The following is a 27,243-nucleotide window of genomic DNA, read 5'->3' on the forward strand; positions in this document are numbered from 1 at the left end:
CAAATCAACTACAAAGATCTTTAAAAAAAAAAAATTTTCCCATGTTCTCAGTAATGTCCTTTGTAGCATAAGCCCCACCCCAATGCAGGGTCTTGAATGGCATTCAGTTGTCCCATCTCTTTAGTTTCTGTCCATTTGGAACAGTCCTTCGGCTTTGTCTTCTGTGGCATAAACATTTTTGAAGGGTGCAGGCTGGTCGAAGGTTCCTCAATTTGGGTTTGTCTGATTGTTTCTTTCTTCAAGGTATTCCTGCCACAGCTGGCTCCTTCTCATTTATCAGCTCTCACTGTAAAATGTCACCTCTCACAGAGGCCTTCCTAGACCATCCCTTAAATTACATCTTCCCCCCATTTCTCTGTCTCAGTCCTTTGTTTCCTTGTAAGCACCCATCAGGGTGTAATTCTTTTATTTTCACTGATTTTGCATCCATCTACCTCCGCTGACTGTCAGCCTCAGGCTGGATTTGTCTTGCTCTCATTGTGTCCCCAGTGCCAGCATGGTGCCAAGTCCACAGTAGGCACACATGTGACACGTATGCATCACTGTTCAGCTGCCGACTAAATGACAGTGTGCAGTTGCCTCCTTCTCATCCCCCCGCTGGCCGGGCTGCAGAGGAACATGTGTACTCAGCCCCAGACTCACAGGGCTTCCTGCGGGCCCTGTGACGGCTCTCAGACTCACAGCGGTCATTGTCCTTTGGCTGGGACCCAGTCCTCATCCTCGGGCCTGCGTGCTCAAGGTGCTGCTTGGTGAGGAGCGGAGGCAGCCATTCCTTCATGAATTCAACACTGATTCACTGGCACTCTGGGTTCCAATGCTGGGGTTACAGAATGAATCGGACGGGGTCCCTGTAGTTGAGGAACTTGTAGTGGGGATGAAAGGGGGACAGACATGCAAACTGAAGTGATAATACAGGGTAGTAAAAATGCTGTGATAGAAAGTATACACAGTGCTGGAGGGACCCAGAGGGGACAGGTTCATCCTGAGCAGGGGGACAGGGAAGCCTCCACAGAAGAGCTGGCATTTGATTTGGGCTTTGAAGGATGTATAGGAGTTCACCAGGTAGACAAAGGGAGGACTGGAACTCTAGACAGAAAGGAAAGCCAAAGGCACAGAGACCTGAGAGGACGCACTGGGGTTTGGTAAGTCTGGGTTACAGCATGGAGGAGGGTAGGAGGGAAGCTCCTATTGTCACGAGTGGGTCTTGAGTCCAGATTTGGGAGTTTGGATGGGTCCTGGAGGCAGGGGGCCGCTGGAGGCTTTTCAGCAGGCAGGATTGGGGCCATGCTTTGGAAAGGTCTCTCTGGAATCGTGGAGGGAGAGGAGTGGTGTGTGTGTGAGAGGTGGAACCTGCTTAGACCCATTCCACTCCTCTCCTGCATCATGTGGCTGATACCTGGGCCTCCCGTTGTCTCCTCTGTCCAGGTGAGTGAAGACTGGAAGTACGTTGCCATGGTGATCGACCGCCTGTTCCTCTGGATCTTTGTCTTTGTCTGTGTCTTTGGCACCATTGGCATGTTCCTGCAGCCTCTGTTCCAAAACTACACCACCGCCGCCTTCCTCCACGCAGACCACTCGGCTCCCAGCTCCAAGTGAGGCCCCAGCTCCGTGCTCCGTCTTCCCTTGGCCCTCTGTGGTACGATAGTTTCGGGCGGAGGAGGAACGATAAGCTACCAGGAAGAGGGGCGCTGCCCCCAAAGATCCATGCTTTCATGGCACCTGGAGCCCCTCCCCCATCCCTCAGCCCCCACACAGCCAGCCCCACCTGGAGGCTGGACCAGCTGCTCTCTTCCTCCTGTACCAACCCCGGCACCAGTATTGCTGGGGTAGGATGAAGGCTGAGAAGTGCAGGACGGAGATGATGTCGGAGCCTTGCAGTCTGAGGAAAGTGTGAAGGGGAAGGGGCCGAGAAGGGGACAGAGTCATCCGCTGCCTCCACAGCATGGCAAGGGGCAGGTGGGAGGAGCGGGGAGGGACATGGGATGGCAGCTCAGATGGGAGCCGGAGGAGAGAGGCCTGGGTGACCGGCTGTCTGCCCTGCTCCAGTGGACAGCAGCTAGGCTGGGTGGGCCCCACGGCGGGCAGAGGCTCCTGCCAGAGGGCTAGCCTGGCGCTGTGGTCAGACTCCCGGGGGAAGCTTCCAGCCCCGTCCGACAGCCCCGTCTTCTAAGGGGTCCGGAGCTCAGCCCCAGGTGCCCTCCTCCTGGTGAAGAATCCTCTGCCCCCCAGACTTCCCTCTCCTTCCTCACTTGGCCAGGGTGTGGTGGGCAAGGCTGGGTATTGGGAACCTTTGAGCTCGGAGTCTTTGCGTGACCTGCTTGGAGCCTGAGGTCTGAGTACTTTGTGTGAGGAGGGCCAGCTCCCAGGCTGGTTTTACCCCCAGCTGAACTGGCCGGCTGTTTGAAGTAAGTAAAGAAAGGATGTCAGCTGTAAGCAGAGCCAGCCTTTTTGCCTGCAGTAGAGCTGGCTGCCAGGAGAGGAGAGAGCTGGAGGTGGAGGCCAGCGGGGTGGATGGGGGTGAGGGGTGGCCCCCCACTGCTCTGCTCTGTCCTCTTCCGGCTCTGTTCTGCCCTGCCAATGGCTCCCTGGAGGCTGTATTCTGACGCTGCTCCCAGGGGGCAGCTGGAGGCCACCTGGCCTGTTATCCCAGGAAACAGACCTTATGGGATCTTCTGTCCCCGCCCCTGCCACGTGACCAGCTCTGATTTATGGTCCCCACCTGTGCTCAGTGCCTGGCCAGCAGGTGGCCAGTCACAGACGGGCCAGTCTGCCAAGTGCACCGAGGTGCCTGCCCGACAGCCCTGCTGTTCTCCGGAGCCCAGCTGGAGGCCTGCTTCTCCAGGCACAGCAGAGGTGGGGGTGGGGGTGGGGGTGGGGTGCAGGTGAGCGGGAGGACACCCAGTGTCTGCAGAGCGCTGCCCAAGAATCACAGCCTGGGTTCTAGTCCCAGCTCTGCCACTTACTCAGCCAACTCCCGCAAGTCTCCGCCTGCTAGGTCTCAGCTGCCTCGTCTATAAAAGGGGGACAGTGACGCCCTCTGTATGGGGTTGCCGTGAGGATGCTGTGTTGGTGAGAAAGCCCAGTGCTCTCCCTGGCACAGAGTACATGCCCCACGAGTGTGGAGGCTGAGAGGCAGTCAGAGCCGGTGGGAGTGGGGTCACCTGTCATGTCAGCCTCCCCCAGACCTTCCCTTACCCGAGCAAACCAACTCCTCCAGACAAGGCCTGGATCTGCGGGAGCCGAGAGCGGCAGGGACTGCTCGCTGAGTCTGGTGGGTGGGTCTCTCTCTGGAGGCTGAGCTCTGGCCTTGGCCTTGGACTCCCTCTGGGTCAGTTCCTCCCCAATGCAGGTGTGTGCCGGGGGCCCCAGGCAGATCTAATTCTATACTGGCAGCGAGAACGTCACTGGGGTGGGAGCCAGCAGCTGTGGGAGATGTCCCCCGCGCATTCACCCACCTGCGGGAATGGGCTTATGGACCTCTATTCTGGGGGAGGCAGTGTCTCGGCTCCACAGAGACTCCTAGAACAGCAAATTGAGAGCTGCCTGCACTACGCCTGGACCCACCTTGAACTCAACCCCGAGGAAACATCCCGGAGCCTGAAACAGCAACTGGAAAGGAGCCTTCCCCCTGAAAGGTGGGGTGCCGGCCGAGGGTCCTCCTGGCTCTCCCAGACTCCTGCCTGTCAGCCCTTCACTGGCTTTTAGAACGTGCCGCACGTGGCTGTGGTCCAAGGACGTCAGCAGATGGCGCTAGAGGGGCTTAGCGAGCTGCGTGTCCATGTCTGTCCCGTCACCTGCCCGACACATGAGGAAACCGAGGCCCGGAGATTGTTTGCTGCCTGACCTTGGATAACACCTAACTCTGAACTTGTTCATAACCACCTGTAAAGTGGGGGTGACAGAGCGGGCTGAGGGCTGCAGCAAGGAAGAGAGGGATCGATGCCCGTGAAGGGCTGACTGGGCAGGTACCCAGGGCAGTGCCATCCCTCCATCTCTGGCTTCAGCCCTTTGGGGGCCTCCCAGTATGGAGGGGAGGGCAGACGTGGAGGGGGGAGGGCTCCGCTGCACCGGCCAGGTGTTACCATGTGTCAATACAGGGTTTGAACTCTCCCGGGCACCGGGAAGCGTGGGAGAACCGAGTCTCTTCCACTCGGGTCCTCTGTCCTCCCTGTGGTGTTGTCTTTGCCCCTGCTGTGGTGGAGCCCTCTCTGGAGAGGGTTGAGTAGCCAGCTCAGCACTGGGCAGGGACCCGAGGCCCCAGATCTGAAGACGGAGGTAGAGATACTGGATTGGAACCCAGGGGAGACTAAGGGGGGCAGTGAGGAGCCGAGCTGGGGTGGTCTCCATCAGGAACGGCAAGGCCACAGGCCATCTGCTAGCCATTCTTGTCTGGAAGGAGGGCCTGCACGGACTCTCCGCTTTTGACAGTTGGCACTGCCGCAGGAGGAAGGTGGTTTCCTGGCAGTGGGGTAGCTACTGGCACAGCTGCTACCAACTTATGGACAATTTAAAAGCAAACGAGACACGGGCAGCCCCCAGCGGGCCTTTTCTGCAGAGGAAGTGCCTGCGGGAGAAGGGCCAAGTCAATCCCCTCTAAGGAAATGGGGAGTGCTCTGTGGAGGTTTGGGGGCTTTGACCCCCTTTCTCAGTCTCCCCCCAATTCCAGAATTAGTTACTGTTTCCTGAGGGCTGCTGTGTGCCCCGTGCTTCAGATGGCCGTCTGTTCCTCAAACCCTGCAGGGACGGGCCCTGTTGACAGAAAAGACCAGGCGCACAGAGGCCAAGTGGCAGCGGGGAGCAGTGCTGGGCGTGAAGCTTAAGGCCGACCCGAGTCCACACTCTCCCCGTGGCCTCAGGAGGTGGGAGGAATGTGACGGGCAGTCAGGGTCTTCACTGAATTCATTCCCCAAGCCAGAGCGGACCCGGTTCCAGCAGTCACCCTCTGCTTCTAGGCAGAGGAGGGCTGGTGTCACAGCATTCCTCACTGTCCCACTGGTGTCGGCTGCCTCCCTCTCCCCCACCCAGACCAGAGAACAAGCAGCCACCTTTAAATATTCATCCCAGCAGGTCCGAGGTCAGCGAGAATCACGTGGTTCCTAAGGGACTGTAGGTGGAGGAATCGTTGGGACCTCACTGGGTGCCCCTCCCCCCACTGGCCTTGACCTTGGCCTCCCCTTGTCTGTGTCCCTGGAATATTTGCACTGGTCTAGCCCCCTCCAGGCCACTCATTAGGAACTCAGGATTCTTGTAAAGAAAAGTTGTTCCCAAACAAGTCTTGTCTGTTATATTGGGGGGGCAGAGGGACCTCATGGGCCAGGGTTGGCGCACATGGGAAAAACAGAGAATGCTGGGAAAACTGCACTCATGAGTCGTTTATAGACATCCCAAGGATCTAAAGAAAAGGTCGGTGGTAACAGTTCAGTTATTGTGATTTATTGCCCTCCAAGTCCATTCGTTAAGAGATGAAATGGCCGGATGGCTGGGCCTTTGGTAGACAGAGCCCAGCAATGGCTCCTCGGAGGACCCTCTGTAAAGGGACCTGGAGGACGGGGAGAGGTGAGGACCAGTGTCCCGGAGGCAGGGATGGCCACGGCCACCTCACAGCCCTGTGCCGTGACAGTGGTTTGATCTGGGCCCCAACCCTGGAAATGGTGTGAAGTCACGCACTCCCTCCACGAAATGCAGGGTGAACAGCAGCTGGAACAGGCTGGAGAGAGGCCTGCTTCCTGGCCCCGCCGCCCGGGGAGGCTGGTGGGGAGGACGGCCTGGTCCCCTCTGCAGGCACTTGCTGTAGGCATGAAGGAAACTATCCGCTTGATTTCTAGATGACCAGGTCGCTACATTCCCCTCCATGTGGGACCAGGAGCTGCCTGAGAATGAGGCGGGGGTGGGGGGGCTGCAGGCGCTTGAGGTTCCTGGTACGTCATGCAGGCAGATGCATATCCTTCTGCGTCTTTAAACTGTCCAGCTCACCCAGCACCATTTCAACAGACTGAACAACATGGGAGTTCTAGCCCCTCCTAAACGCCCCCAAATACATACGTACGTCACTGGCCTTCCTGCCGTCAGTTGTTACATCTGTATAAGGGATGAGGGAAGGGGGCCTCTTTTTGACTTCCAGCCTCGCTGTTGTATCATTTTTAAAAGGTCAAGGATGAGTATCATGGAAATTCTGGACTAAATGACAATGTGGAAAGTGGTGCCTTCTTTTTGAAACCCAAGATGGAGAAATATTCTGGATGCTATCGATGAAGAAGCAAATGGCCTGTCCCCTAAGACAGCAGCTGAGCCAGCCCTGTGACTTTGCTCCCAATATGCACCACCCTGCAGGACACCGGACGCCTCCCATGGACCGGCTGTAGGAAAACCCCCCTCAGGACAGGTGGGATTCTGTGTATAAATTGTGATACTGTCTCAGTGGACGTTTTCCTACACTGGGCCTTGGAATCTTGCTTATCAAATCTCTGGGGACAAGATAGGGGTGGGCTCTGATGGGGAAGGGAGGCCTGATGTACCCCACCACAAGCTCACCTCCCACACCAGCCCATCAAAACAGCGCCTTCCTGAAGGTCTCGGGACCGCCCTCTCCCCAAGTTCTGTCAGATGCAGCTAGAAATCCCTCTGTCCCCCTCCCCTGCAAGAAGCCAAGACTTAAAAGCTTTCTACCAATTCTGATTTCTTCTTTTTTATTGAGGAATGTATGTTAGTCACTGTTTTGAAGGGACACAAAAGCGGAATCCAAAAACTGCAGCCGTCACGGCTCCCGAGTCCATCGAGCCTGGGCTTCTTCCCATTCTGCTCTTGGGAGTCACTGCTAAGACCCCAAAAACCAACAAAGTCCCTTCGTGAAGGAAACAGCGTCAAGCAGCGACCATTTTTACAAGTGATTATTCAAAGAATGCACAATAGCCACAGTTCAGACAAATCAACTACAAAGATCTTTAAAAAAAAAAAAAGGTGGGGGAGGGGGTTCTGCTTATTAAAAACAAAGATTGGACAAGAAAGTGAAGAAGACACGCTGGGTGGGGGCTGCGCCTCCTGCCTTGTGACACAGGCTCCTCTTCAGCAGACACGGGGGTTCAGGGGCCTCTCTCTCCTACAGCAGAAACCGCACGCTGCATGGCTGCCTGAGACCCTGGGGCGAGCTGGTGCTCCTGGTTAACGCAGCAGCCGAGTCGCATTTGGGTTCTCTCATTTGGTAAACTTTTGATCACATTTGGGTTCTCTCATTTGGTAAACTTTTGAAACAGTAGCCACAAGAACACAAGTGTGAGTGTGGGTGTATCTACTGCAGGGGGGTGGGGCGTTACCTAGACGGAAGTTCGCAGGGGTGCGGGAGGATGGGCCCTGGCACGTTCAGACGGAGGAACCCTCTAGACAAGAGAGGCCGGCTTGGGTCTCAAGGTGGCAGACTGCTTCTCAGGCATGTCTGGCTGACTCTGGCCCAGAGCCCGATTCCAGCGAGGGTGATGGACCTGACCAGTCAACATCCGCTTGAGGTGGAGACCAAGGGTCAGTGTCAGCTTGAGGTGGAGACCCAAGGCTCCGCCTCCCAGAGTCTGAGGACAACCTGGCCTTTCCCCTGTAACGGCTGTCATGTGTCAACCCTATAGGTTCCCTGACAGGTAGGGAGAACGCAGGTCTGTGATTTGCCCACAAATGACCTTCAGAAGCTATCTGGCAACACACACACCCACACCCACACCCACACCCACCCACCCCGCCAAAAAAACACTTGGATAAATGGGAAGTTATGTCTGAATTTTAAATCTGTGCAATTGCAGGTTATCTGCAGGAGTTAAGAATCAACAATGTTCATGGCATTCTTTTAAATACTCCCAATATACCTGGTCAACGCCCCTTGGTGTCACTGCCATGAGAACAATGCCGGCTGAGCAGGGACCTGACCCCATGGGACTTTCTTGCCCTCACTCTTGCTAAGTCCTAATTAGCTAAGTGGAGATGATGTCCGTCTAGGATTTCTCCTGGGCTTATCCCTACCAGGTGGCTGGGGTTCCGGCCCTAATCCCCCCCACTGATAGGACAAACTCCTAGGAATGCTTTAGGAGGGGCGGCTGGGAGCCTGGCAATAGTCCAAGGCATGTCTGCGCTCCCCGGGAAGCGGTCTCGGTCATCCTGCAGGGGACACCTCAGCTGCTGCTTGGGCAGTTCCCTTAGCGGGCCGGCTAGTCCTCGTCTCCGCTGCCACCTGGGGAAGGGACGCTCTGCTGAATGGCAGCTTTCCCTGCCTCTGCTCCCCCGCCCCCCCCAAACCCCAAGCTGGCTAAAGTGCAAGATCTGAAGATCGCTGAGCATTAGCTGTGGATTCCGATTACACTTGGCATTGGGCTTTAGCTGACTGCAGCTCCAAACGCCTGCCCTTATACGTGTTACAGCAAACCTTTAAGTTTACCTCTCTACCCTCTTGGAGGGAAAGGAGAAACCGGATCACAAGGAAGGAACCTCAGAGGGGGCGGAGGGTAAACAGAGGGGCCTGCAGAACCCACAAATGAAATCATCAGTCCCTGACATGATTGAGTGGTCGACAGAGCCTAATCAAGACCACAGGAGGTCAAGTGCAGCAAACAGAGGGAAAGGAAATGGGAAAACCAAAACGCAGTGAAGGCGCGGCGGGCTGCAGGTGCTCAGTGACTGCAGCTGCTTTGGGTGGAAAGGAGAACGCGCCCCTTTCCTTTTCCCTTCGGTCTCGACCTCTGCTTGAGAAAGAAGGGGGCCTGGCGAGACCCGGTCTGGCCTTCCCAACAAAAGGAGGACAACCCCAAGGTCTCAGATCACCGACTGTGGTTCCACTGGAGAGAAGCGAGGAAAGGGAGGAGAAGGAGGGGACACGAGAAGGCAGGAGGCCCCTGGCCGATGTGATGAGGGCTGCTATGGCCCCGGCGTGGGGCACCCAGACCCAGCAGTCGCTGGCTCACACTATACTGGGCAGAGGTAAAAATTCTTCTCCTCCTGGGGTTTGCTTATCCAGTTCCCATAGCCCATGTCCTTCAGGCTTTTCTTGAAGTAGTTCTTGGCCGTCTCGTAGTCGCCGGCAGCTCTCTTGGCCTCGCCGTAGGAGAGTTTGAGCAGGTCCCTGCGGCCCCGGAAGGAACAGAGCTTCTTAAACTGGAGGAAAATGTTCTTTTTGGAGACCCGGGACAGCTCATTCCGCGGCCTGGAGAAACAAAAGCACTCATGACCCAGCTGGGACCAGAAGGGGTGGGGAGGCCCCCGGTGGAGACGCAAGGCGGGGTGGGGAGCTCTCGGCGCTGCAGGTTGGCAAACGTGACTTCCCCTGCTCCTCACCCGTCCACGGTCCCCCTGGTCCCATCCAGGATCTCCAGGTCATAGCCGTCAGCCAGGCACCAGTTGACGCTCGTCTCCTTCGTCTTCCCGGACTGCCTTTTGGAATCGTACACGCTGACTCGGCCAACCTAGGGGTCCCAGGAACCCCGGGAGGAAGACGGAGGCCTCTCAGGAAGAGGCCCTGGAGCAGGTACTCAAGGTCGCAGGGGAGAGGGGGTGCGGGCTCGGGACCTGCCCTCACGTAGGGCTCTGCTTGGTTGAGACTCTAGACTCACCAACCCCACCTCCACTCAAATTCATTCCAGACTAAAGGGAGGAACGCCATCGGTATTCGAAAGGAGAAAAGGGCACGTTCTCGGGGTACCAACTAAAGCTCCCCTTGCCCACTCTACATGCTTGCTCTGCGGACAGGAGTGCTTGGAAAGGAGAAAACTGTCAAGGGAGAAATGGATGGGGTGGAAGCACCTTGGGGTGGTTGACAATGAAGGGGTGTCGTAGGCCATCCTCAAACGTACTCCCATCTCTTGTCACACGACAGCAAATGGCACGGGTCAGATGCCCTTGGCTGAAAAGGTAACCTGGTATGAAAAAGAAATGCACACACCTATTTGCACCAAATGCCGATAAGAGGCTGAGGCACATGGTGGTGGGGGGGGGGGCGTGTCTGCGGGAACAAAACAGAATTGTCCAGACAGAAGCAGCGCTGCTAGGAAGCACCTGATTGTGGGTACCCAGGACACACTCAGGGTCATCAAACAGTTAAGGTCATCAAACAGATACAATGTATCCGGTGCCAGGCAAGGCCAAGGGCTGTGCACCTCAAGGAAAGAAGACACTGCAGCCTTAGGCCGGTGTTTCTGTAAATTGTCTCGGAGAGACTTTCCCGGCATGTCCTTACGTGGGCTTGCCGCCTAAACCGATCTTCCCATCCCAGCACACTGATCACTCAGAATCAGTCACTGACTAGTGAATCAAATGCACTTTGAAAAGGGGAGACATCACGTTACCACCTGGCAATGAAGCATGCAGTTTGCCGAGATCTGGGCACTAGAGTGCCAGACTGGTCCCAGCTCTCCAGACAGGTCCCTTACCCAGGGTGACGGATTTGAGGTACACGGGCTGAAGGAAGTGGGTCAACAGGGCCCCTTGCAGGCCGAGCACATTCCAGCGCAGGATTTTGTCACTACAGGACATGGTACGGAGTCTCTCTCCGAGCCGAATGCCATCCCACGTTGGCACGATGTCACTGGACTCTACTGGGATGGTACCTTCCCCTGCGTGAGAGACGTAAGTCAGACCCTTGGGGCCCTGGACACAGCACCCCCTGGCGTGGTTTCTACTTTGACGTGTGCCATCGGCTGCCCACTCCTTTGCTCTTCATATATTTTATAGCACCTACTACATGCTGGGCAATCATGGTGAGCAAAACCAAGTTAAGATCCTGTCCTAGAACATGTAGAGGGATGAGGGGATAGAAAGGGACCGGAACAGACACAGGACGATAAACACATGTGGGGGTTCTCGGTGGTGCCTGCTCAGCAGGCTTTTAGGGGGCTACGCTGCAGGACAGCAGGAGCACAGAATGGTCAGAGAAATGGAGACATGAAGGGCGAGAAGCAACAGTTGAGAAAGCGTTTCGGACGCGGCACAGCGAAAACTGAGGCCCGAGGCGGCAAGGGGTTCGGTTGTCGGGGAGCCAGCAGACTGAGGCTCGGCTCGCTTCTGTGTGAGGTGCAGCACGAAATCACGATGGGACGGGGCTCTGTTTTTCTAAACGGTTTTATTGAGATAATTCGCCCATCTAAAGCGGACAGTTCAATGATTTTTAGTGTATTCACGGAGTGGTGCAACTTTCACCCCGATCATTTTTAGAACATTTTGTCATGCGCCCAAAAGAAACCTCCCATCACTAGCAGTCATGCCCCATTTCCCCTCAACTCCTAAGCAAGCGCTCATCTGGTCTCTGACTCCGGATTTGTTTATTCTGGGCACTTCCTATACACGGAATCATACACGATGTGATCTTGTGTGTCTGGCTTCTATCACTTCCTATGCTTCCCAGGTCCAGCCACGTCGTAGCGTGTACCGGAACTCCAATGCTTCGTACGGCCAAATTATATTCTGTGTATGGACACATCTCATCTCAGGCATCCAGTCATCAGCTGATGGACATTTGGGTCGTTTCCGCTTTTTGCTATTATGGATCACGCTGCAGTGAATGTTTGTGCACATGCGTTCGTGTGGACACGCTTTCATTTCTCTTGGGGAGAAGGGCCGAGGAGGGAGTCGCTGGGCCCTACGGTAGCCCCGTGTTCACACCTTAGGTTTCTCAGAAAGGAAGTGACAGGATGGGATGTGTGTTTGCGGGTCACTCTAGTGACTGGAATGGCCTGAAGGGAACAGGGGTGGTCGTGAGGACACAGGAAGACATGTCAGAGGACAGTGGAGGAGGAGGAGCCGGAACCCAAGGCCTAGAATCAGCAGCCGGCTAGACAGGAGGGGAGCCGGGCGCTTGACATCCCCGTCACCTCTTCAGGGCTTGGTTCCGCATCACTTGTCTTTTCATTTCCTCCACCCTCCTGAGGTGACCCTATGAATTCCCACTGACACTCAAATGGTTATTTCCAGCCAGGTTCTCTCCTGTGAGCTCTGGACGGTACCCCTGCCTTCGAAATGATCCGGAGAGCTCCCCAGCCCCCTAACTCAAGCTGGAATCCCCATCTTGCTCCAGACCTTTCCCCCGCCCCCATCAGCAACACCCTCATACCCCAGCAGCCGACAGCCGAACCCCGGCAGCTGTGCCCTTGTCCCGTGAGGAATGTGGGCTTGGCAGAGCTCTGGAGGGGGGATGGCGGAGGCCGTGTCACTCACCGTTCTCCACCTTGGTGCGGAGCTTGCCTTGTTTGGGGTTCTCAAAGACAGGATAGTGACGGGAGTCTGTGCTCTCCACAGCCCGGTCGCTGCAGGACTTGTCAAACAGGGCGCCGTCCCCACACGGGGCCGTGCTGCAAAACAGGGGCCTCCGTTAAACTCGCCAGTTCCCTGGGCTCATGGACCATGGACGGGACGAAACGGGCAGGCGTGTACGTGGACGTGAGGGCTGCTCCACACCAGACACGTGCAGAGCGGCCCGAGCGAGGCCCGGCGAGTCGGCTGTGACTTAGGGAGGGGCATTCAGACACCCGACCCTGGACACCCAGCAGGGCCAGCGTGGCGGCCACCAAGGCCGTACAGACCTGATATAGAGATGGAATGACACGCTTTTCTTTATCTGGAGCTTCTCTCCTCCCTTAGCGGGCTCGAATATACTGTCCTTCGCAGTCTGGGGGTTGTACTTCATCAACTCGCTGTAGAGGAACCTGCGAGAAGAGCAGCTGTGTAAGAGGGCGGCGTGCCGGGAAGAGCAGCTGCCTCTGTAATCGGACCTCAAGCAGGGAAAAGCCTTAACGCTGCAGCCCTTTCTCGCTCCTCAGGCTGAAAAGGTGAGGGGAACTCCAAGGGGGAACCTCGGCACTTGCTAAAGCTCAGTCAGCCTTTCGGGTCAGTTTCAATTCTGCCAAGAGCTCCCCGCTCTGGTGGCTGCAGGGGTTCTAGGGCAGAACAAACGGATTCAAGGACCAGGGGAGGCTATGGCTTCTCCCCGAGTCTCTCCGTCAGGTACAGGAAAGGTGAACGGAGGAGAAGGCTGGCCGTGGGGCTGTTTCTAGGTCCTCAAGTGCAGGTGGAAGGTTTCCTCGTCCCTAAGGACCAAGAGGTCAATGTCCTTTTAAAAAAGGGCGTGGGGCAGAGTCAGCAGGAAAAGGGAGAGCTCCCAACGTCAGGGTGACAAGTGGACGCAGCCCGGGTCATAGGCGAAGCACAGGCTGAGGCTGGGGGCTCCCTGCCCGTCTGGGGGGGGGTCAGAGCTGCCGTCTCCTCACCTGATGAAGCCCCTGCGGGAGACGATCTCTGCATGGCAGTCGTTGACGGTCTCGCCCTTCAGGCTGAGAGAGTCCCCTTTGACACAGCGGTTCCCTGGGACGGCATGGAAGGCAAATGGGAAACGACCGAAGGGAAGTGAGGATGAAGAGGGGACAGGCTGTTTGTCCTCAAGGCTCGAGGCAGAAACGGCCTCCCTTTATCAGACCCCGACCCCCACACTCTCTTCCCTGGGAAAAGGAGGGTTCACTCCCCACTCGGAATCCACTGGACTGAGATCAATCTCAGGCTCTTGTCTCCCACCCGCAACTCGCCCTCACGGGCTTGCGGGCGCCGTGGTGGGCAGAGCCTCACTGACCTGTCCCCAAGCTGACCACGACCCCGAGGTCTTCAGAGTCTTTCTTCATGATGATGGCGGCCAAGATCTTGCGGCCCAGCAAGGAGGGCTGGAAACTGTTGGTGAGAGTGTTGAAGCACCGGTGACTGAGCATGGCTATCTGGTCGTGGAAGGTGCTGCCCGTGAGAGGGAGCTGTGGGGACAGGAGGCAAGTCAGGTCCACAGGGCCGGGCGGGGCTGCGGCCGCCACGTCTCAGGGCAGGCGGGGGGCCGCGTTCACACAGCTGAGGGACGTCTTTCCCCTTCTCACACCTGGCGTCCCCGTTCCACGTCTCAGGGAGGCTAACGTGAAAGCCCAGGAATAATTCGCATGATAGCGGCTGAAAAGTTCACTCCCCTGGGGGAGGAGTTAACCGGACCCCAAAAAAGATAGCACAAAAGCAGACGTCTTAACTGTCTCTGGCTGTGCTTCTGGGGACCTGGAAAGGAGGAGCATAGCTCTTCTGAGACTGGCCCCTGTCACTGGGGTTACCTCTGTGAAACCCATGCGCTCGGCCTTCTCGTCCTCCCCAATCAGGACGCGGAGGGCGGCGTCCGCTGCCTCCTGCTTGCCTTGCTTCTTGCTGTGCGCGCAGACGGCTGGGAACCAGCGACCCCCGACTTTTGCTTGGTAAACGAACCTTTGGGACGAGAAACAGGGTGTCAAGACAAGCCCCTGACCTTGACGGCTGTTCCAAGGCAGGGCTGCGCTTGTTTAAGATGCAGCCGGTCCTGCCGGCCACACGGCCCGTCGTTGCGCAGCTGTTTCTAGGGCAGCTCCACCCAGACTCTGGACACTCACGGATCGCAATGTGATTTCCGCTAGGTCCAAATATAAACTTGGACTATTACTTATGTAATATTCTCCTCTAAATTGACTCTTCTAAATGTAAACATATTTACAAAGGAAACTTTGTATCACTCCTATAAATGGAAAACCAGTATTGCTTGCCATTAACTTGAAGGTGGCTGTAAAACTGAGTATGATAAAATCACGTTTTTAAATTCTGATTAGATCCACCCGTCTTTATTATAAAAAAAGTTTAGCAGGTATGAGAGAGGGTTGAAGGAAACAGTACCACCGTATGCGGACTTTTCTTAAGCAGAAATGAGAAGGGAATCACTTTCTCCCCTCTTGAACCACTGTTTTAATTCTGCCTGATTGTTCCTGTGTCTGATGCCCAAGAGGACTTAACGTGGACAGGCCAAATGTCAAGGGCTGCCCTAGACCAGGGAGCCGAACTTGGATGAGTTATTGTTCGATTCCTGGAAGCCTTGACATGCTGTGGGGGATGGGAGCTCAGCTGACTGATGTTCCCTCGTGGAGCAGGGAGGTGGGCGGTGCCCTAGGCCCCCCCACTTTCAAGGTGGGGATCTCCACACACACACAGGAAGAAGGAGCAAAATGCGGCAAAACGGCTGAGGCACCACCAGCCATGGTTTCAGGAGTCCTAGCTTTCAACCAGACCTGAATGTGCTGGTCGGGGGCCCAGCGATGGCTAATCCCGCCGCACATGGGGAAGCTCCGGTGACAAGACACAGGAGCCCCGGCAGCAACTGGAACCCACGTTCACGGGCGCCCACCCCCGGCTTCTCACCGCACCTCGCGTGTCCTAAGCAGTTAACTGAGTGCCTCCACGTCTCTCTCTGCTGATGCCAGCAGGTGCGAGTCGGGCAGCGGGCTCAAGGTCAGGGAAGGAGAGGGACAGTGGCACGGAAGACATGGGGGGGTGCGGGGGGAGGGCCAGCCGCGCAGGACCTCTGCCCGAGTCCTGGAGAATTTCACGACTGTCATGTGTTTGAACATAGATATATACATATGATAAAGTCTGTGAATTACGCAGTTAAGAGTCCTTTGGCTGCACTGTCAACATGGCAGCCACATGAGGCTCTTTAATGAACACTCAATACAAGAAATAATTCAGTCCTCAGCACACCAGCCACACTCCAAGTGCTTAGTAACCACACATGGCTAGAGGTTCACCTTTTCAGGGGAATGCTGGAGACAAAAGTTCATTAGGAATGAGTGAAGGCAGTGAGTATAAATATTTCTTCCAAGAGGTTTGGCTGTGAGGGGAGCAGACGAGGTGGTAACGAGGTTTCTGAGATGGTCCTGGGCCTGGTGTGTTCACAGGCTGACGGGAGTGACCCAACAGAGAGAGTTGCCAGGCAAGGAGGGCGGGGACCCAGGCATGGGATGGACGAAGGATGCTTCCCGAGTAAGACCAGGTGGGAGGTGGATTTGCGGACGGGGGAGATAAGGTATCTGTCACACGCCTGTTGCTATTTTCTCAATGAAGTGTGAATTACGGTCACCGGTTCAGAGTGAGAAAGGGGGTTTTGGTGGAAATTTGAAGGGGAAAAGGTCTGAGATGGTTTTCTCTGAGTGCGAAAGAAAATTTAGCACAAAAATACAGTAGGAAAAATTCTGGGAAGAGGGCAAAAGTGGGGGTGGGAGCAAGCGGTGGTCTCCTACGCATAACCCTTCAACAGCTTCCCGCTGTTTCTGTGATAAAAGCGTCAAGGCCTCCAAGAAGTGGGCCACCTGTCACCCTGCTCCTTCACTGGCCTTGAGGCCACCGCGCTCCCGCCCTCAACGCCATAGTTGCATTTCTCTCTCAAGCCCCCTCGCTGCTCAGGGAAGCCCGCTCTCCTTACCAAGTCTTCACGCTGTACAGACTCTCAGTGCACCATGCACCTCGAGTGCTATCACACGTATCAAATACGAGGTCTTACACGTCTGTGGTCAACGACTACTGTACTGACACACGGAACGCGCTCCATAAATATTTGCTGGATGAATGAATAAAGCAGGGAGATCAGGATGCTGCCGCCATGGGTGAGGCGACAGAAGACAGTGGCTCAGCTTAGCGGGCTCACACTGGAGGGTTACGCGGAGCAAGGGAGTCGGCACAGACACTGTAGGTCTAAGAAACAGAACTTAAGGATGGACAGTGGCGTCATGTCCCGAGATGGAAAGACCCAGGGCCGAAGAGGTTCAGGGAGCAGAAGCCGCGATTTCTGCTTTGGACATGTCATGTTCGAGACGTCCCTCCAAGAGGAAGCACCGGGAAGCAGCGGGACAGAGGAGTCTGCAGCTCTGAGAAGGTCTGGGCTGGAGAGAGGAATTTAGCAAAGTCCAGCATTTCCACATTAAAAGTCATAAAATGAGTTAATATCTCCAAGAAGAGCAGAGACAAAGGAAGAACAGGAGGACCCAGCACGACTCATGGTTAAGAAGGGAGTCACATGTGCCGCTGTACGGGATGGCCAATAAAGACAGCTTCTAAAATTAGTTTCCCCTCCTCCAGGGAACCTTCCTCGACGCCCCAGGGGACACTGTCCCCGCAGCACATCACATCACGACACTGCCCTGGTCACGGGTGTGCAGAGAGGAAGAGGAAATGGACTGAATCTAGCACACGAAGGATGAGGTTAGGGACAGGACAGGGAGGGCTCGTTGAGAACGAAGACTATGAAGCAGCAGCTGGCAGAGACATCGCCTCTCCTCTCCCAGGTGGCTTTGCACAAAGGGTGGAGTCCGCCTGGTCCCACACATGCTGAGTGCAGCCCAGCACCGGCAGGTAAGAGGGCCTTTACTGGCCCCTCGAGGTTGACGGTTCTAAACTGTTTTGGTTTTTTTTTTACACTAAATGCTCTTACGTAGCAATAAGGAGTAAACAAGCCAAAAGAAAAATGAACAAGAACAGGTAGTTCACAGAAAAGGAAATATAAATCACATAAACAAATAGATGAATCACATCACTTACTATTAAGACAACTTTAAAATATATAAGATTCATTTTGATGAGCTTTTCTCCTTAATGACATTTTAAAACCGAAACACTGGATGCCACACAAATAAAAATTCAAATAGTCAGGAGTATGTAACGTAGTACGCACCCCTCCTTCCCCAGAAGCAACCACTAGTACCAGGATTGGTAATCTTTCTGCAAACGGTTCCCTGTGTATATAAGCACACTGCTTACATCCTTCCTCGCTTTACACCTGGCCCTTTCACTCGGAAGAACCCTGAGATCACGCCATAGAGGTGCCCGTTCTTTTTCATGGCTGTATAGTGCTCCCACGTGTGGACGTGCCACAGTTTACTTAATTAGTCAGCAAATGATGGACCCTTAGACTATTTCAGGTCTTGTGCTATTAGAAACAGTGCTGCAATGAAAATCTCTGTACTGAGGTCACGTATAGCACGTGTGCATCAATTCCTAGGGGTGGCACTGCACTGCCAGGTCCAAGGCACTGTCCCTACCTTGGCTATAATGTAGATGGTAAATTACATCACTGTTGTTTAAGTACATTGACGAAGTGTAAACTGAACCTACAAAGTGCGGTCGAGCAACTTCTCATCTGTTAATAATTAATTTCTTTTCTGTGAAGGTATAGCTCACATACTTTGCCCATTTTTCTAAAACAGAACCCCTTATACATTAACAAAATTAGCCTTGAGCTGTTGTGTACCACAAGGGCTCTTCCTCAGGCGGTCCTTTTACTGGACACCAGCTTTTCTTACAGTCCCCTGTCTGTCTTTTTCCTTTATGACTGTGTGTCTTGATCGGAAAGGCTTTTGCCACTCCCAAACTCTTTTTAAAAAATCCCTACTTTTAATCTAGGGTGCGTATGATTTCATTTAGCTTATATTTAAATCCTGGATCCAGTGGAATTTAGGTGTTGGGAAGGAGACAGACCCCACAGCCGTTTTTCTTTTTCGATGGCTAGTCAGCAGTTTCAACACCATTACGGAATGACCATCATCTCCCCACCGAGCCGAAGCCTCATCTTTATAATGGACAGAATTGCTACTGACGTTTCTGCCTGCTGTAAGGCACTCCACTCTGTTCCAACACAACAGAATCTTACCATCTGCTCGGGCTGCTTGCCTTATTATTCTTTCAGGTTTTCCTATCCTTGTATGGTTCTTTTTCATATGAACGTTAGAATCAAGTTTTCTGGTTCTAAAGTAAATAAACAAATTCTATTGGTGTGTTTATTGGGATCACATTAATGGTAGATTAACCCAGGGACAGTGCGATCCTTAAACGTTTCTATCTAATAACAGTCTTTTTTCTTATTTAATCAAGTCTTCCTGTATATCCCCCAGCAGCATTTTATTTAAGGCAGAGCCCACCTACTTCCATGCCTTGGTCCTTTATCTTTTTAGTGGCTGTCGCAAACAGGTATTTCCTGCTACGTTTTCTAAGTGTTTTCTAAGTGTTTACTGCTGTATGCAGAAAAGCTCTTCATTCTGCTACATTATTTTGTAATTCCCTGCTCTCCTCAATTCTCCCATCTCTAGTATTTCTTCAGTTTTCTCATGAATATTCCACGTATACACTCATACCATTTGCGGGTAATGACAACTTTACATCCCCTTTCCTCTCTGTATACTGACTTCTTGCTCTAACGATGGCAGTCGCCAGCAACTCCAGAATGATGCTAAATAATGACGACACTGGCTTCCACTTCTTCCTCCCGACACTAGCGGGAGTGGTTCCAGGTTCAACATTAAGTAGGCTGCCAGCTTTTGACTTCGGACATGTATTTGTATCATGCTAAAGAGGCATCCGATCATTTCTAGTCTATGAACGGATTAGTTTTTTTTTAGAAACTGAATGGATGTTGATTTTTACTAACTGCCCTTTTGGGAATCTCTGGAGATGGTCATGTGGTTTTTCTCCTTTCATCTGTTAATATGGTAAATTATAATAAATATCTAAATGCAAACTAATCTTTGCGCTGCACTGAGACACCATTTTCCACACTGTAGAATGGTAAAGATAAAATGTTGATAATACCACTGTGGTGTAGGGGAAAAGCCATTCTCAGGTATTGCTGGTGGAAACACAGACTGGTACCACCTTATTGGAGGAAAATATGGCAACATGTACCAAACTTTTAAATGCATATAAACATGTTATTCATTGCAGCATTGTTTATAATAGCAAGAGTTTGACAACAATCAAGTATTCATTGATAGGGGCTGGTTAAATCAATCACAATAATCCTGCTACACGGGAACACTATACTTTGTAGGTATATACGAAGAACATAAAGTAACATGGAAACTCTTCAAGTTAATATTGTTACATGGAAAAAGCTGGAGATCAATGTATAAATGTACCACTGTGTAACAAAAGGGAAATATATTTGCTTATATTTATATAAGGATACTATGAAAAGGCATATAATAATGTAAAGCTATTACATGTTGGGTGTGTGCGTGTGCGTGCGTGCGTGCGTGTGTGTGTGTGTATGTATGTGTAGGTTAAGAGCTGGACCAAATGGAGAATAGGTGAGAATGAGTTTTTTATATTTTTTAATTTTGAATAATATTTTTTTATTTTGGATAGTCTATTACCTATTAAAAAAAAAAAACTTAAAAAAAATGTACATGACCCACAGCCCAGAAATTCCACTCCTGAAAATTTATACTACAGACAAGTTTGCACATGTAAACACAGATAGATAGTACAAGGATATTTACTTGCAGGAGTGTTTTTAGCAGACCAAAACCAAGTTAGATGTCATTAGAAGTTGGTTAAATAATTTTAACACTGGAAAGAAAGGAAAATGTGCTAATACATGCGTGGAAATTTCTAGAAGGATTCCAGAAACTGGTAATAGTATATGGATCTGGGGAGGGAAACTAGAGGTCTGAGAGAGAAATGAGACATTTTATTGCATACTTTTTAAATCGGCTTGAATGATTTTCTATGTATATAAAGTAGTCTTTTAAAAATTAAAATTAGTTAAAAAAATTTTTTAAAGGTCATGCTCACTGGAGGAGTGGCTGTATTCTCAAGGTGGCTGATGGACTGTCTTCTAGGAGGCCCCCGAGGTGGGGCTGGATGGTTTCCCTCACTTGCTCCGCCCACTCACCCCATCCAGCACAGCTAATGGCCATCCTCCCTCTCCTGCAGCCCAGGCTGTCCCCACCCCGTGACACGTGGCTGCGGTCAAGGCCGGATACTCACTTGGGCTCGTGGGGAGGTCCAGACTGGTCAACCAGCTTGAACTCGGCAGCGAAGCCGTGGGAGCGGGCGTACTCCAACAGGCCGCCCACGGGGTTGGTATTCAGGTATCTGACCAGCTCGCCGATCCTCCGCACCTTGGTGGGCATCACCGATTCCAGGTTCTCTAACGATTCCGTGTTGGCACTTCCGGGCTGAAGGAGAAGGAGCCACACAGAGAGGAACCTATTAATAAACGCTTCAGGCAGCTCCGAGGGGCTCCCGGGCCATCCTCCCCACCCTGTTCATTCTGAGCAGGAAGTGGCCCCACCTGGTTGTCAGAAGGTGTGGGGTTGGTGGCCTCCCCGTGCAGGGCCTTCATGGCTTCCTCCGCGGCCATCTGCTTTGCCACTTTCTTGCTGGGGGCACTGGCGGTGGGGAAAGTGTGGGCTCCCATGGCAACACAGTACTGGAACCTGACAGGGGACGAGAGGAGAAGGGTTAAAATGGCTTTGGTTGAAGAGAGCTACCTAGGCTGTCAGGCTGTCATCCTTTCCGACTTGTCACTTCCTCGCACACATCGCCTCTGTGCCTTGGCCCATGCAGTCACTTATGCCTCCCAGGGCTGGTGCCTCTTCCCTCCTCCTGCCCCGGTCTCTCAGCCTGGCTGACCCCAGCTCAGCACCTAAACATCGGCCTAGTCTCTCCTCCTGCAGGAACCCTTCCCTTGCACATGTACGTCTGCAGAGCCTCAGAGCAGAGCTTGTCGGGTCCACCCCGGACACTTGGACTGTTTTGTCCCACCACCGATAGCTCCCCTAGCGCTGGGTCCCTGCTTCGCCCTTTGAATTCCTAGCCCCAGGTTCTCTGCTCCACAAGCAGCAACCACGCCCGCCAGGCCCCCCCCATCTTCCATAGTGAGAACAGGGGTGATCGCTCTGTGATATAATCTGCCGCCTCTGAGGAGGCTGGGAGGGAATGTATCTCTCTCTGTTTTGAGAAAACCTCAGCAGAGATACATGACACAAGAGATGTACTTGGGGTCATGGGCAGGGCCTTCTCTGGATAGGAGGCGGAATTCACAGGAGCTCCCCAACTTCTGCACACACTCAAGCAAGGTAGTGACGGGGTTCTTCCCAGAAAAGAAGGAAGTTGCGGAAGGGGTGGTGAGCTGGGACTCTGCAGTCTGGAGAAAATGAGAGACAAGAAAACAAAAACAAACAGCTAAGAGAACATTGGCTAGTCCATCACAGCAGACGGAATGGGGATGGGAGGATTTTTTTCTTTCATTTTTTTTTGGGGGGGGGGTCAACTCCACGTTAGGGGCTGGCTCCTCAAAAACGGAGGGCTGCGGGAATTTTCTAAGCAGGAAACGGTGAGTTATTTAAACGTTCTGGGTCTCTTTTCTTATCTGCCAAGAGAGGAGACTGGACTTGATCACCTTTAACGTCTCTTTCAACTCTGAGATTCTGCAGTTCTGGGTGGGGGGTGGCCGGTGTGGCAGAAGGGGGGCTGGGTATGACAAGGGAGGGGGAGGCAGGTGACTCTGAGATAGAGAGTCAGTTGTTAGGCCGACATTGCTTTAAGAGGGCCCGTTACGATCCTGACCCTTCACCGAAAAGCCAAGTAAGCAACACCGTCCCCCAGGGCGGGTCTCTTACCTTCTCCGATCCCTTCTCTAGGGAACAGTAGTATGGCTCTTCTGGTCTTCCACTGTCCTTGGCTTTAGCCTCCTCAAGCAGAATTGTCATGGCTTTCATAGCTGCGTCCTGCTTGGCCACTTTCTTGCTGCCAGCTTCAGCTGGGGGAAACTCTCGGCCACTGATGACAACTTGGAATTTAAATCTTGATGGAAAGTGATTAGATGTGTGAACACTAGTCTAGGCCTCCCTTCTGCCCTCTCCAAAGAGATCTTCACCCTGGAATTCCTGCTACACGAAGGGGCAATCTGACCTGTGCAGGCCATGGAGGGAAGGCCAAGGGAGTCCTGTCCTTTCAGAGACTCAGCCTGTCCCCACTTTTTGGAAACACAGCAGCCCAGTGACTCTCTTCCCCCACAGCTCATCAGAGCAAACACAGCCACACGTGACACGCACACAGCTCAGGGGAAACCCTCTGTCCCTTGTAATGAATCGACATAGATGAGCTAAAACCTCCACTTCCGTCCTGTCGGCAACCAGAAAGCCTTTACCCTAGAACAGCTGTAGCCGACGGGCCACCTCGAGGGTAGGACCCAAAGCGAGCGAAGGCCTCTTCCCACACCCCGGACACCTACAGGGATCAGGCACCCGGCCGCTGCTCGGGGCGTTTTTGTCCCCAGCCTGCCCACAGCGACACACCACTCTTAGGGTTTGAGTCATCCTAAAGCTCTACTTGTCTGAAGCCTGAGATGAAAGGCGTTTCCCCTAGTTATGCAGAAAACCAAAAAGCGTTCGCTCTGGGCCTCCGGACTGGGCTTAGGCTTCCTTTGTTTGAGCTTTCAAACTGGTTCAGCTCTTTGCTCGATCTGGGATTTCATTTAGAAAAGTAGGTCAAATTTCTTATTTCCTGGGTCTTCTGAACTATGTGAACATGACACCCATGTTTCTTATGGCTGGAGTCCAAATAAAGGTTAACCACAACCCCACTGCTTCTCCCCATCCCGGGGAGGGGGACGCAGGGAGAAGAGAGAATGGCGGCCGTCCAGTGTCTACCCCCGACAGAAGCAAACCAGTCCAGGCCCCGCCAGCTCTTGGACAGACACATCCCTTCACTGAACAGCTCTCCTGCAGTGCCATCCCCGTGTCATTAAGATGGTCACAGGAAGGAACAAGGGTCAAGGTGGGCATGCTCGCCCTCCGAAGCTCCTAGGTTAACATAAAGGGCAGCGCCATCCTCGCCCGTCCTCACGGGAGCGTTTTCTAGCTGGCGCGTGCAGCCGCTCAGCTTCAGGGGTTCAGCTCTCCCCTCCGCCCTCCGGCAGCCCCTCTGGGCCCACCCGCCTTACGCAATCTGTCCACTGGCCTGCAGGAGCCTGGCCAGCTGACTGAGTGAGGCTACTTCTGATTTCACAGCTTAGGAGCAGCAGCAAGGGCTGGCCCAGCCACCCCCGCGGAGGTGTGTAACTCGGAACTGCCACCTTCATCAGGCAGGCAGCCAGCTGTGCACGCTCTACATCACCCCTTCCCTACAGGCAGGGGCGGGGCGGGGGGCAGGGACTGCTGCTCAGCGGCCCCACGCCCTGTCCTGCGCCTTTCTGGGGACTTTGGGGAAGTCAGTATAGGGAAAGGGGGGATGGCACATGGAAAGGGGGAAGGGAGTCACGTCTTCGCGACCTCTGGCCTTAGGAGGCAGGCATGAAATTGACGCAGGAAAGCTAATCATCTCTCAAGACGCTTCACTTTAGCCACCAGGGTCCACCTCCCCTTGCTCAGTCAAGGTTCTGGCTGGTCTGAGGCCTACCTTCCTGCTCAAGAGCTGCAGGAAGGGCCAACAGGGACAGAGAGGACGAGGGAGGAGACCGGGGGGGGGGGGCACCACACGGCGCTGCTCACGAGCAGGAGCACCTGACCCCAACCCTAGCACAGTTCCTGGGGTCTCTTACCGAGGCTCATGGGGCGGTCCACTCTGCTCTATCAGGTTGAACTCACAGGTCTGACTAGCGAACTGGGCGTATTCTAACAGCCCGCTGATGGGGTTCTTCAGCTGGCACTCGGTCAGCTTCTTGTAGGGCGAACACCGCGGCAAGCCATGGCTGTAGTAGGAGGGCATCTCCATGATGGCTCGGAACTCACCTGGAGCCGCGTGGATACTGTTCAGGTCATCGGGGATGTCATCCGTGGCCCACTGGCCGTTTTCAAAGTCAACATACCCTGCTTTTGAGGGGCCATTGTCCTGAGCAGGGGGGTTCAGTTTTACTGGCTCTGGCTTGACCTCTTGCTGACACTCCGTCTTTATGGCTGGGTCCTGACCATTCTCCACTTTTTGTGGAGTCATCACGCTGTCGGAGGCATCTGGCATGGGTAAGCTACAGGTGAAGACCTCGACGTTTCTTTTGGTCTCGGGGGTAGCGGCGCGAGGGGTTTCGGGAACACTGTTCGTGCTTCTCTTGATCTGGATCCGTTCTCGCTTCTTGTCAGTCAAATACCACATGGGAGGGGTTGTGCCTTGCCTGTAGACATCCCCCTGCCGTTCCAAGTCAATCAGCACGGAATTGACGTCCCGGGCCCGCGTCAGACCAATGTTTTTCGCTACATTCAGGGCGGAGGAGTTGAACACGTGAAACAGGTACTCGCAGATTTTCTCCTTGAGCTCAGCCATGTCAAAAGGCTCAGCCGGGTCTTCCACTTCCACACGGGGGTCTGAGGCTGGCGCTCCGGGGCCCGGGCTGTCTGTTCTCGCTCCTCGGCTGTGCTGGTTCCCAGCCTGAGCGGGGACCGTGAGTCTCCACAGCGGGGGCGTGCCTGCCTCCCGGTGCACCTGACCCTCCTTTGCTATAAGAGAGTACAAGATGCGGTTGACTTCCTTCTTTGGGGCTTGGAGCTTCCTGGCCAGATCATGTGCTGTGGTGGCCTTCCCTTTGCCAAGCTCCCGCAAGAGTTCTAAGACCCTCTGTTCCAGGTCCTGGCTGATATTTAGTTCCTGGAAATGGATGGAGAGCCTGTCAACACCTCTCCATGGCAGAACCTTGCCACGTGGGGAAGGAGGCGGGAACCCCCTCTGGGGTGCCTGACTTCTCAGAGGCACGCCCCTGGGGACACCCCAGATCTCCTGTTGCCTGCCTCTGGCAGGTAGTCCCGGAAACCTTGGCCAGAATCCAGGGAAGAACGGTGGCAGTGACGGTGTCTGCTTTCCAATTAGGGGCGCCTCTGGGAGCTGCCCCTTGAGAAACTCTATTTGCTGCAGCTGGAAACTATTAGGATAAGATCCCGGCTCTGACTGCTGGTGTCTGAACTTGCTGTGCTCATAGCCTTGAAATGGATGGAGGTGGTGTCTGCTGAGGGAACACCCCTGCAGAACAAGATGGAAAAGAAAGTGAATTAGGATTGCATTGGTGAGCCTGGCCCCGCCCCCTGCCAGGGGAGGGGGCCTGCACCGATTCTAAGGGCTGGGAAGGTGAGTGAGAGGAGGGCTGGTGACCCAGCTGGAGGGGTGGTGGGGGTGCCTGCCACCTCATAGGCACTGCCGGGGGACCCACCAAAGGAAGAGAGGGGAGCAGGAGGCCAAACACAAAGTGCTCCCAGGAGCACATGGGGGTTCTGACCACTTGGCCTGGCCTCTCCAGCAACCTAAATCCTTTTCCCTGCGGCAGAATTTTAGGGAGCTGAGAACGCATCTTCCCACTCATCAAAACAACTACCCTTTTAAAATCAGCAAAACAAGCACATAAATGTTTTGTTTTTAAAGAAAAACCAGAACAATAACCTAAGACATCAAGGGAGCCAGGGGACCAGGGAACGCAGAGCCCCCTTAGCCCCCTGTCTCTAAAATCGATCCTCTGGATCAGCGGTTCTCAACCTTTCACAGGGGTCGCCTAAGACCATCGGAAAACACATATTTTCGATGGTCTTAGGAACCGAGACACTGCTCCTCTATCTGTCTCCAGGCCCACATGCAGATACACCCCACATACGAGTAACCGGTGACCTTTGTGAAGAGGTCGTTCAACCCCCAAAGGGGTGGCGACCCACAGGTTGAGAACCACTGCTCTGGATGATTAGAACAAGAAGAAATATGTACGTGGAACCCCAGGCCTCCAGGGAAGGCTTCCCACCCGCCCGCCCACCCACCCGGGGAAGGGCAGCAGAAGCACACAGGTTCACTGCCATCCTGGGGGGGAGGGGGAAGGGGAGTGGGCGGCGGGACGGAGGCAGAGTGTGGCTTTAGGAGCACTGAAAATGCCTTAGAAAAGAGGCACATCGTTCTCACGCTTCAGTGTGGTGTCCAGGCTCGAGGGGCACACGGGCACTTCTGCCTGGACGAGTGGCGCTGGCGGGGTCTGCACCTGGACACGCAGCCCCATCTGCCCACACTCCCTCAGCTCCCTCCCACACGCGTGGCCTTCACAAGCCAGGCCTAAGGGCACAGCTCCCCCCAGACCACTGCTCATCCTCTCCCCGTGGGAGGTACTTCTGGGGCCCAGGGCGGGGGCTGTCAGAGACGGTGCTACCTTCCCTTGGGGCTTGCAGACCTGTGTGTGGGGCAACGGCGGGGAACAATGCTTCCTCATGCCTGTCCCCGCCATCTGAGTCTTCGCAAGCCTTCAGGGACCTGTAGGCAGTGCAGCTGTGCCCTTTTTTCAGCCTTCGTCACCCCCCACCCCCCACTCCTTGTTTCAATTAGGGGATTTCAGCACTTTTGCTAATCCCGCTCGCTCAGGCATCCTGGCTGCGGAATTCCTCAGTGATGGCCACCACTTCCACCTTTCGGCCGCCACTGGTTTGTCCAGCTTCTCACTCAATCTCACTGTTACTCTAGCCGGGGCCCCCACCAAACCTCCACTCCTGAAGCTCTTTTCTAAGGGTTAGTAAACGTCTTCAGAGCGCCACATGGGTGTCCCGTAGCAGCCGCGTGCAGAGCACGTAGAAGCTCGTTTACAGAGCAGAGGGCAGTGACCCTGCAGGCTGCCGCTCTTGACTGATGCCAACGTCCTCTCCTTCCTCATGTGACCCCGCGGTGGCTGCCAGTGCCATTCAT

The 27,243-nt window shown here is 54.1% G+C and overlaps 2 protein-coding genes across 6 annotated transcripts in view; one reads left to right on the forward strand and one right to left on the reverse strand.

Annotated features, from left to right (window-relative positions):
- Positions 1-6,896, forward strand: part of CHRNB2 (cholinergic receptor nicotinic beta 2 subunit) — a 13,893-nt gene extending 6,997 nt beyond the window's left edge. Inside the window, exon 6 of the mRNA XM_019662545.1 lies at positions 1,426-6,896. Within this exon, the coding sequence (XP_019518090.1) occupies positions 1,426-1,596 (171 nt within the window). The 3' untranslated portion in view covers positions 1,597-6,896. The remainder of the gene's footprint in view (positions 1-1,425) is intronic.
- The window catches only part of ADAR (adenosine deaminase RNA specific), a 36,886-nt gene continuing 16,312 nt past the window's right edge, over positions 6,670-27,243 (reverse strand). For 3 of the 5 annotated variants that reach the window (XM_019662539.1, XM_019662544.1, XM_019662542.1), the window contains exons 2-15: positions 24,152-25,557; positions 22,230-22,413; positions 21,606-21,754; positions 20,900-21,044; positions 20,593-20,783; positions 14,094-14,241; positions 13,583-13,754; positions 13,227-13,320; positions 12,543-12,665; positions 12,178-12,311; positions 10,398-10,580; positions 9,772-9,884; positions 9,307-9,434; positions 6,673-9,175 (exon numbers count right to left, since the gene is read on the reverse strand). In XM_019662539.1, the coding sequence (XP_019518084.1) occupies positions 8,938-9,175; positions 9,307-9,434; positions 9,772-9,884; positions 10,398-10,580; positions 12,178-12,311; positions 12,543-12,665; positions 13,227-13,320; positions 13,583-13,754; positions 14,094-14,241; positions 20,593-20,783; positions 20,900-21,044; positions 21,606-21,754; positions 22,230-22,413; positions 24,152-24,867 (2,718 nt within the window). In that variant the 5' untranslated portion in view covers positions 24,868-25,557 and the 3' untranslated portion in view covers positions 6,673-8,937. Of the gene's footprint in view, positions 9,176-9,306; positions 9,435-9,771; positions 9,885-10,397; positions 10,581-11,069; positions 11,697-12,177; positions 12,312-12,542; positions 12,666-13,226; positions 13,321-13,582; positions 13,755-14,093; positions 14,242-20,592; positions 20,784-20,899; positions 21,045-21,605; positions 21,755-22,229; positions 22,414-24,151; positions 25,558-27,243 lie in introns of those variants that run through there. The other 2 variants (XM_019662540.1, XM_019662541.1) reach the window with 2 other exon arrangements.

This window comes from Hipposideros armiger, unplaced genomic scaffold (assembly GCF_001890085.2).
Source record: "Hipposideros armiger isolate ML-2016 unplaced genomic scaffold, ASM189008v1 scaffold_378, whole genome shotgun sequence".
NCBI lineage: Eukaryota > Metazoa > Chordata > Mammalia > Chiroptera > Hipposideridae > Hipposideros > Hipposideros armiger.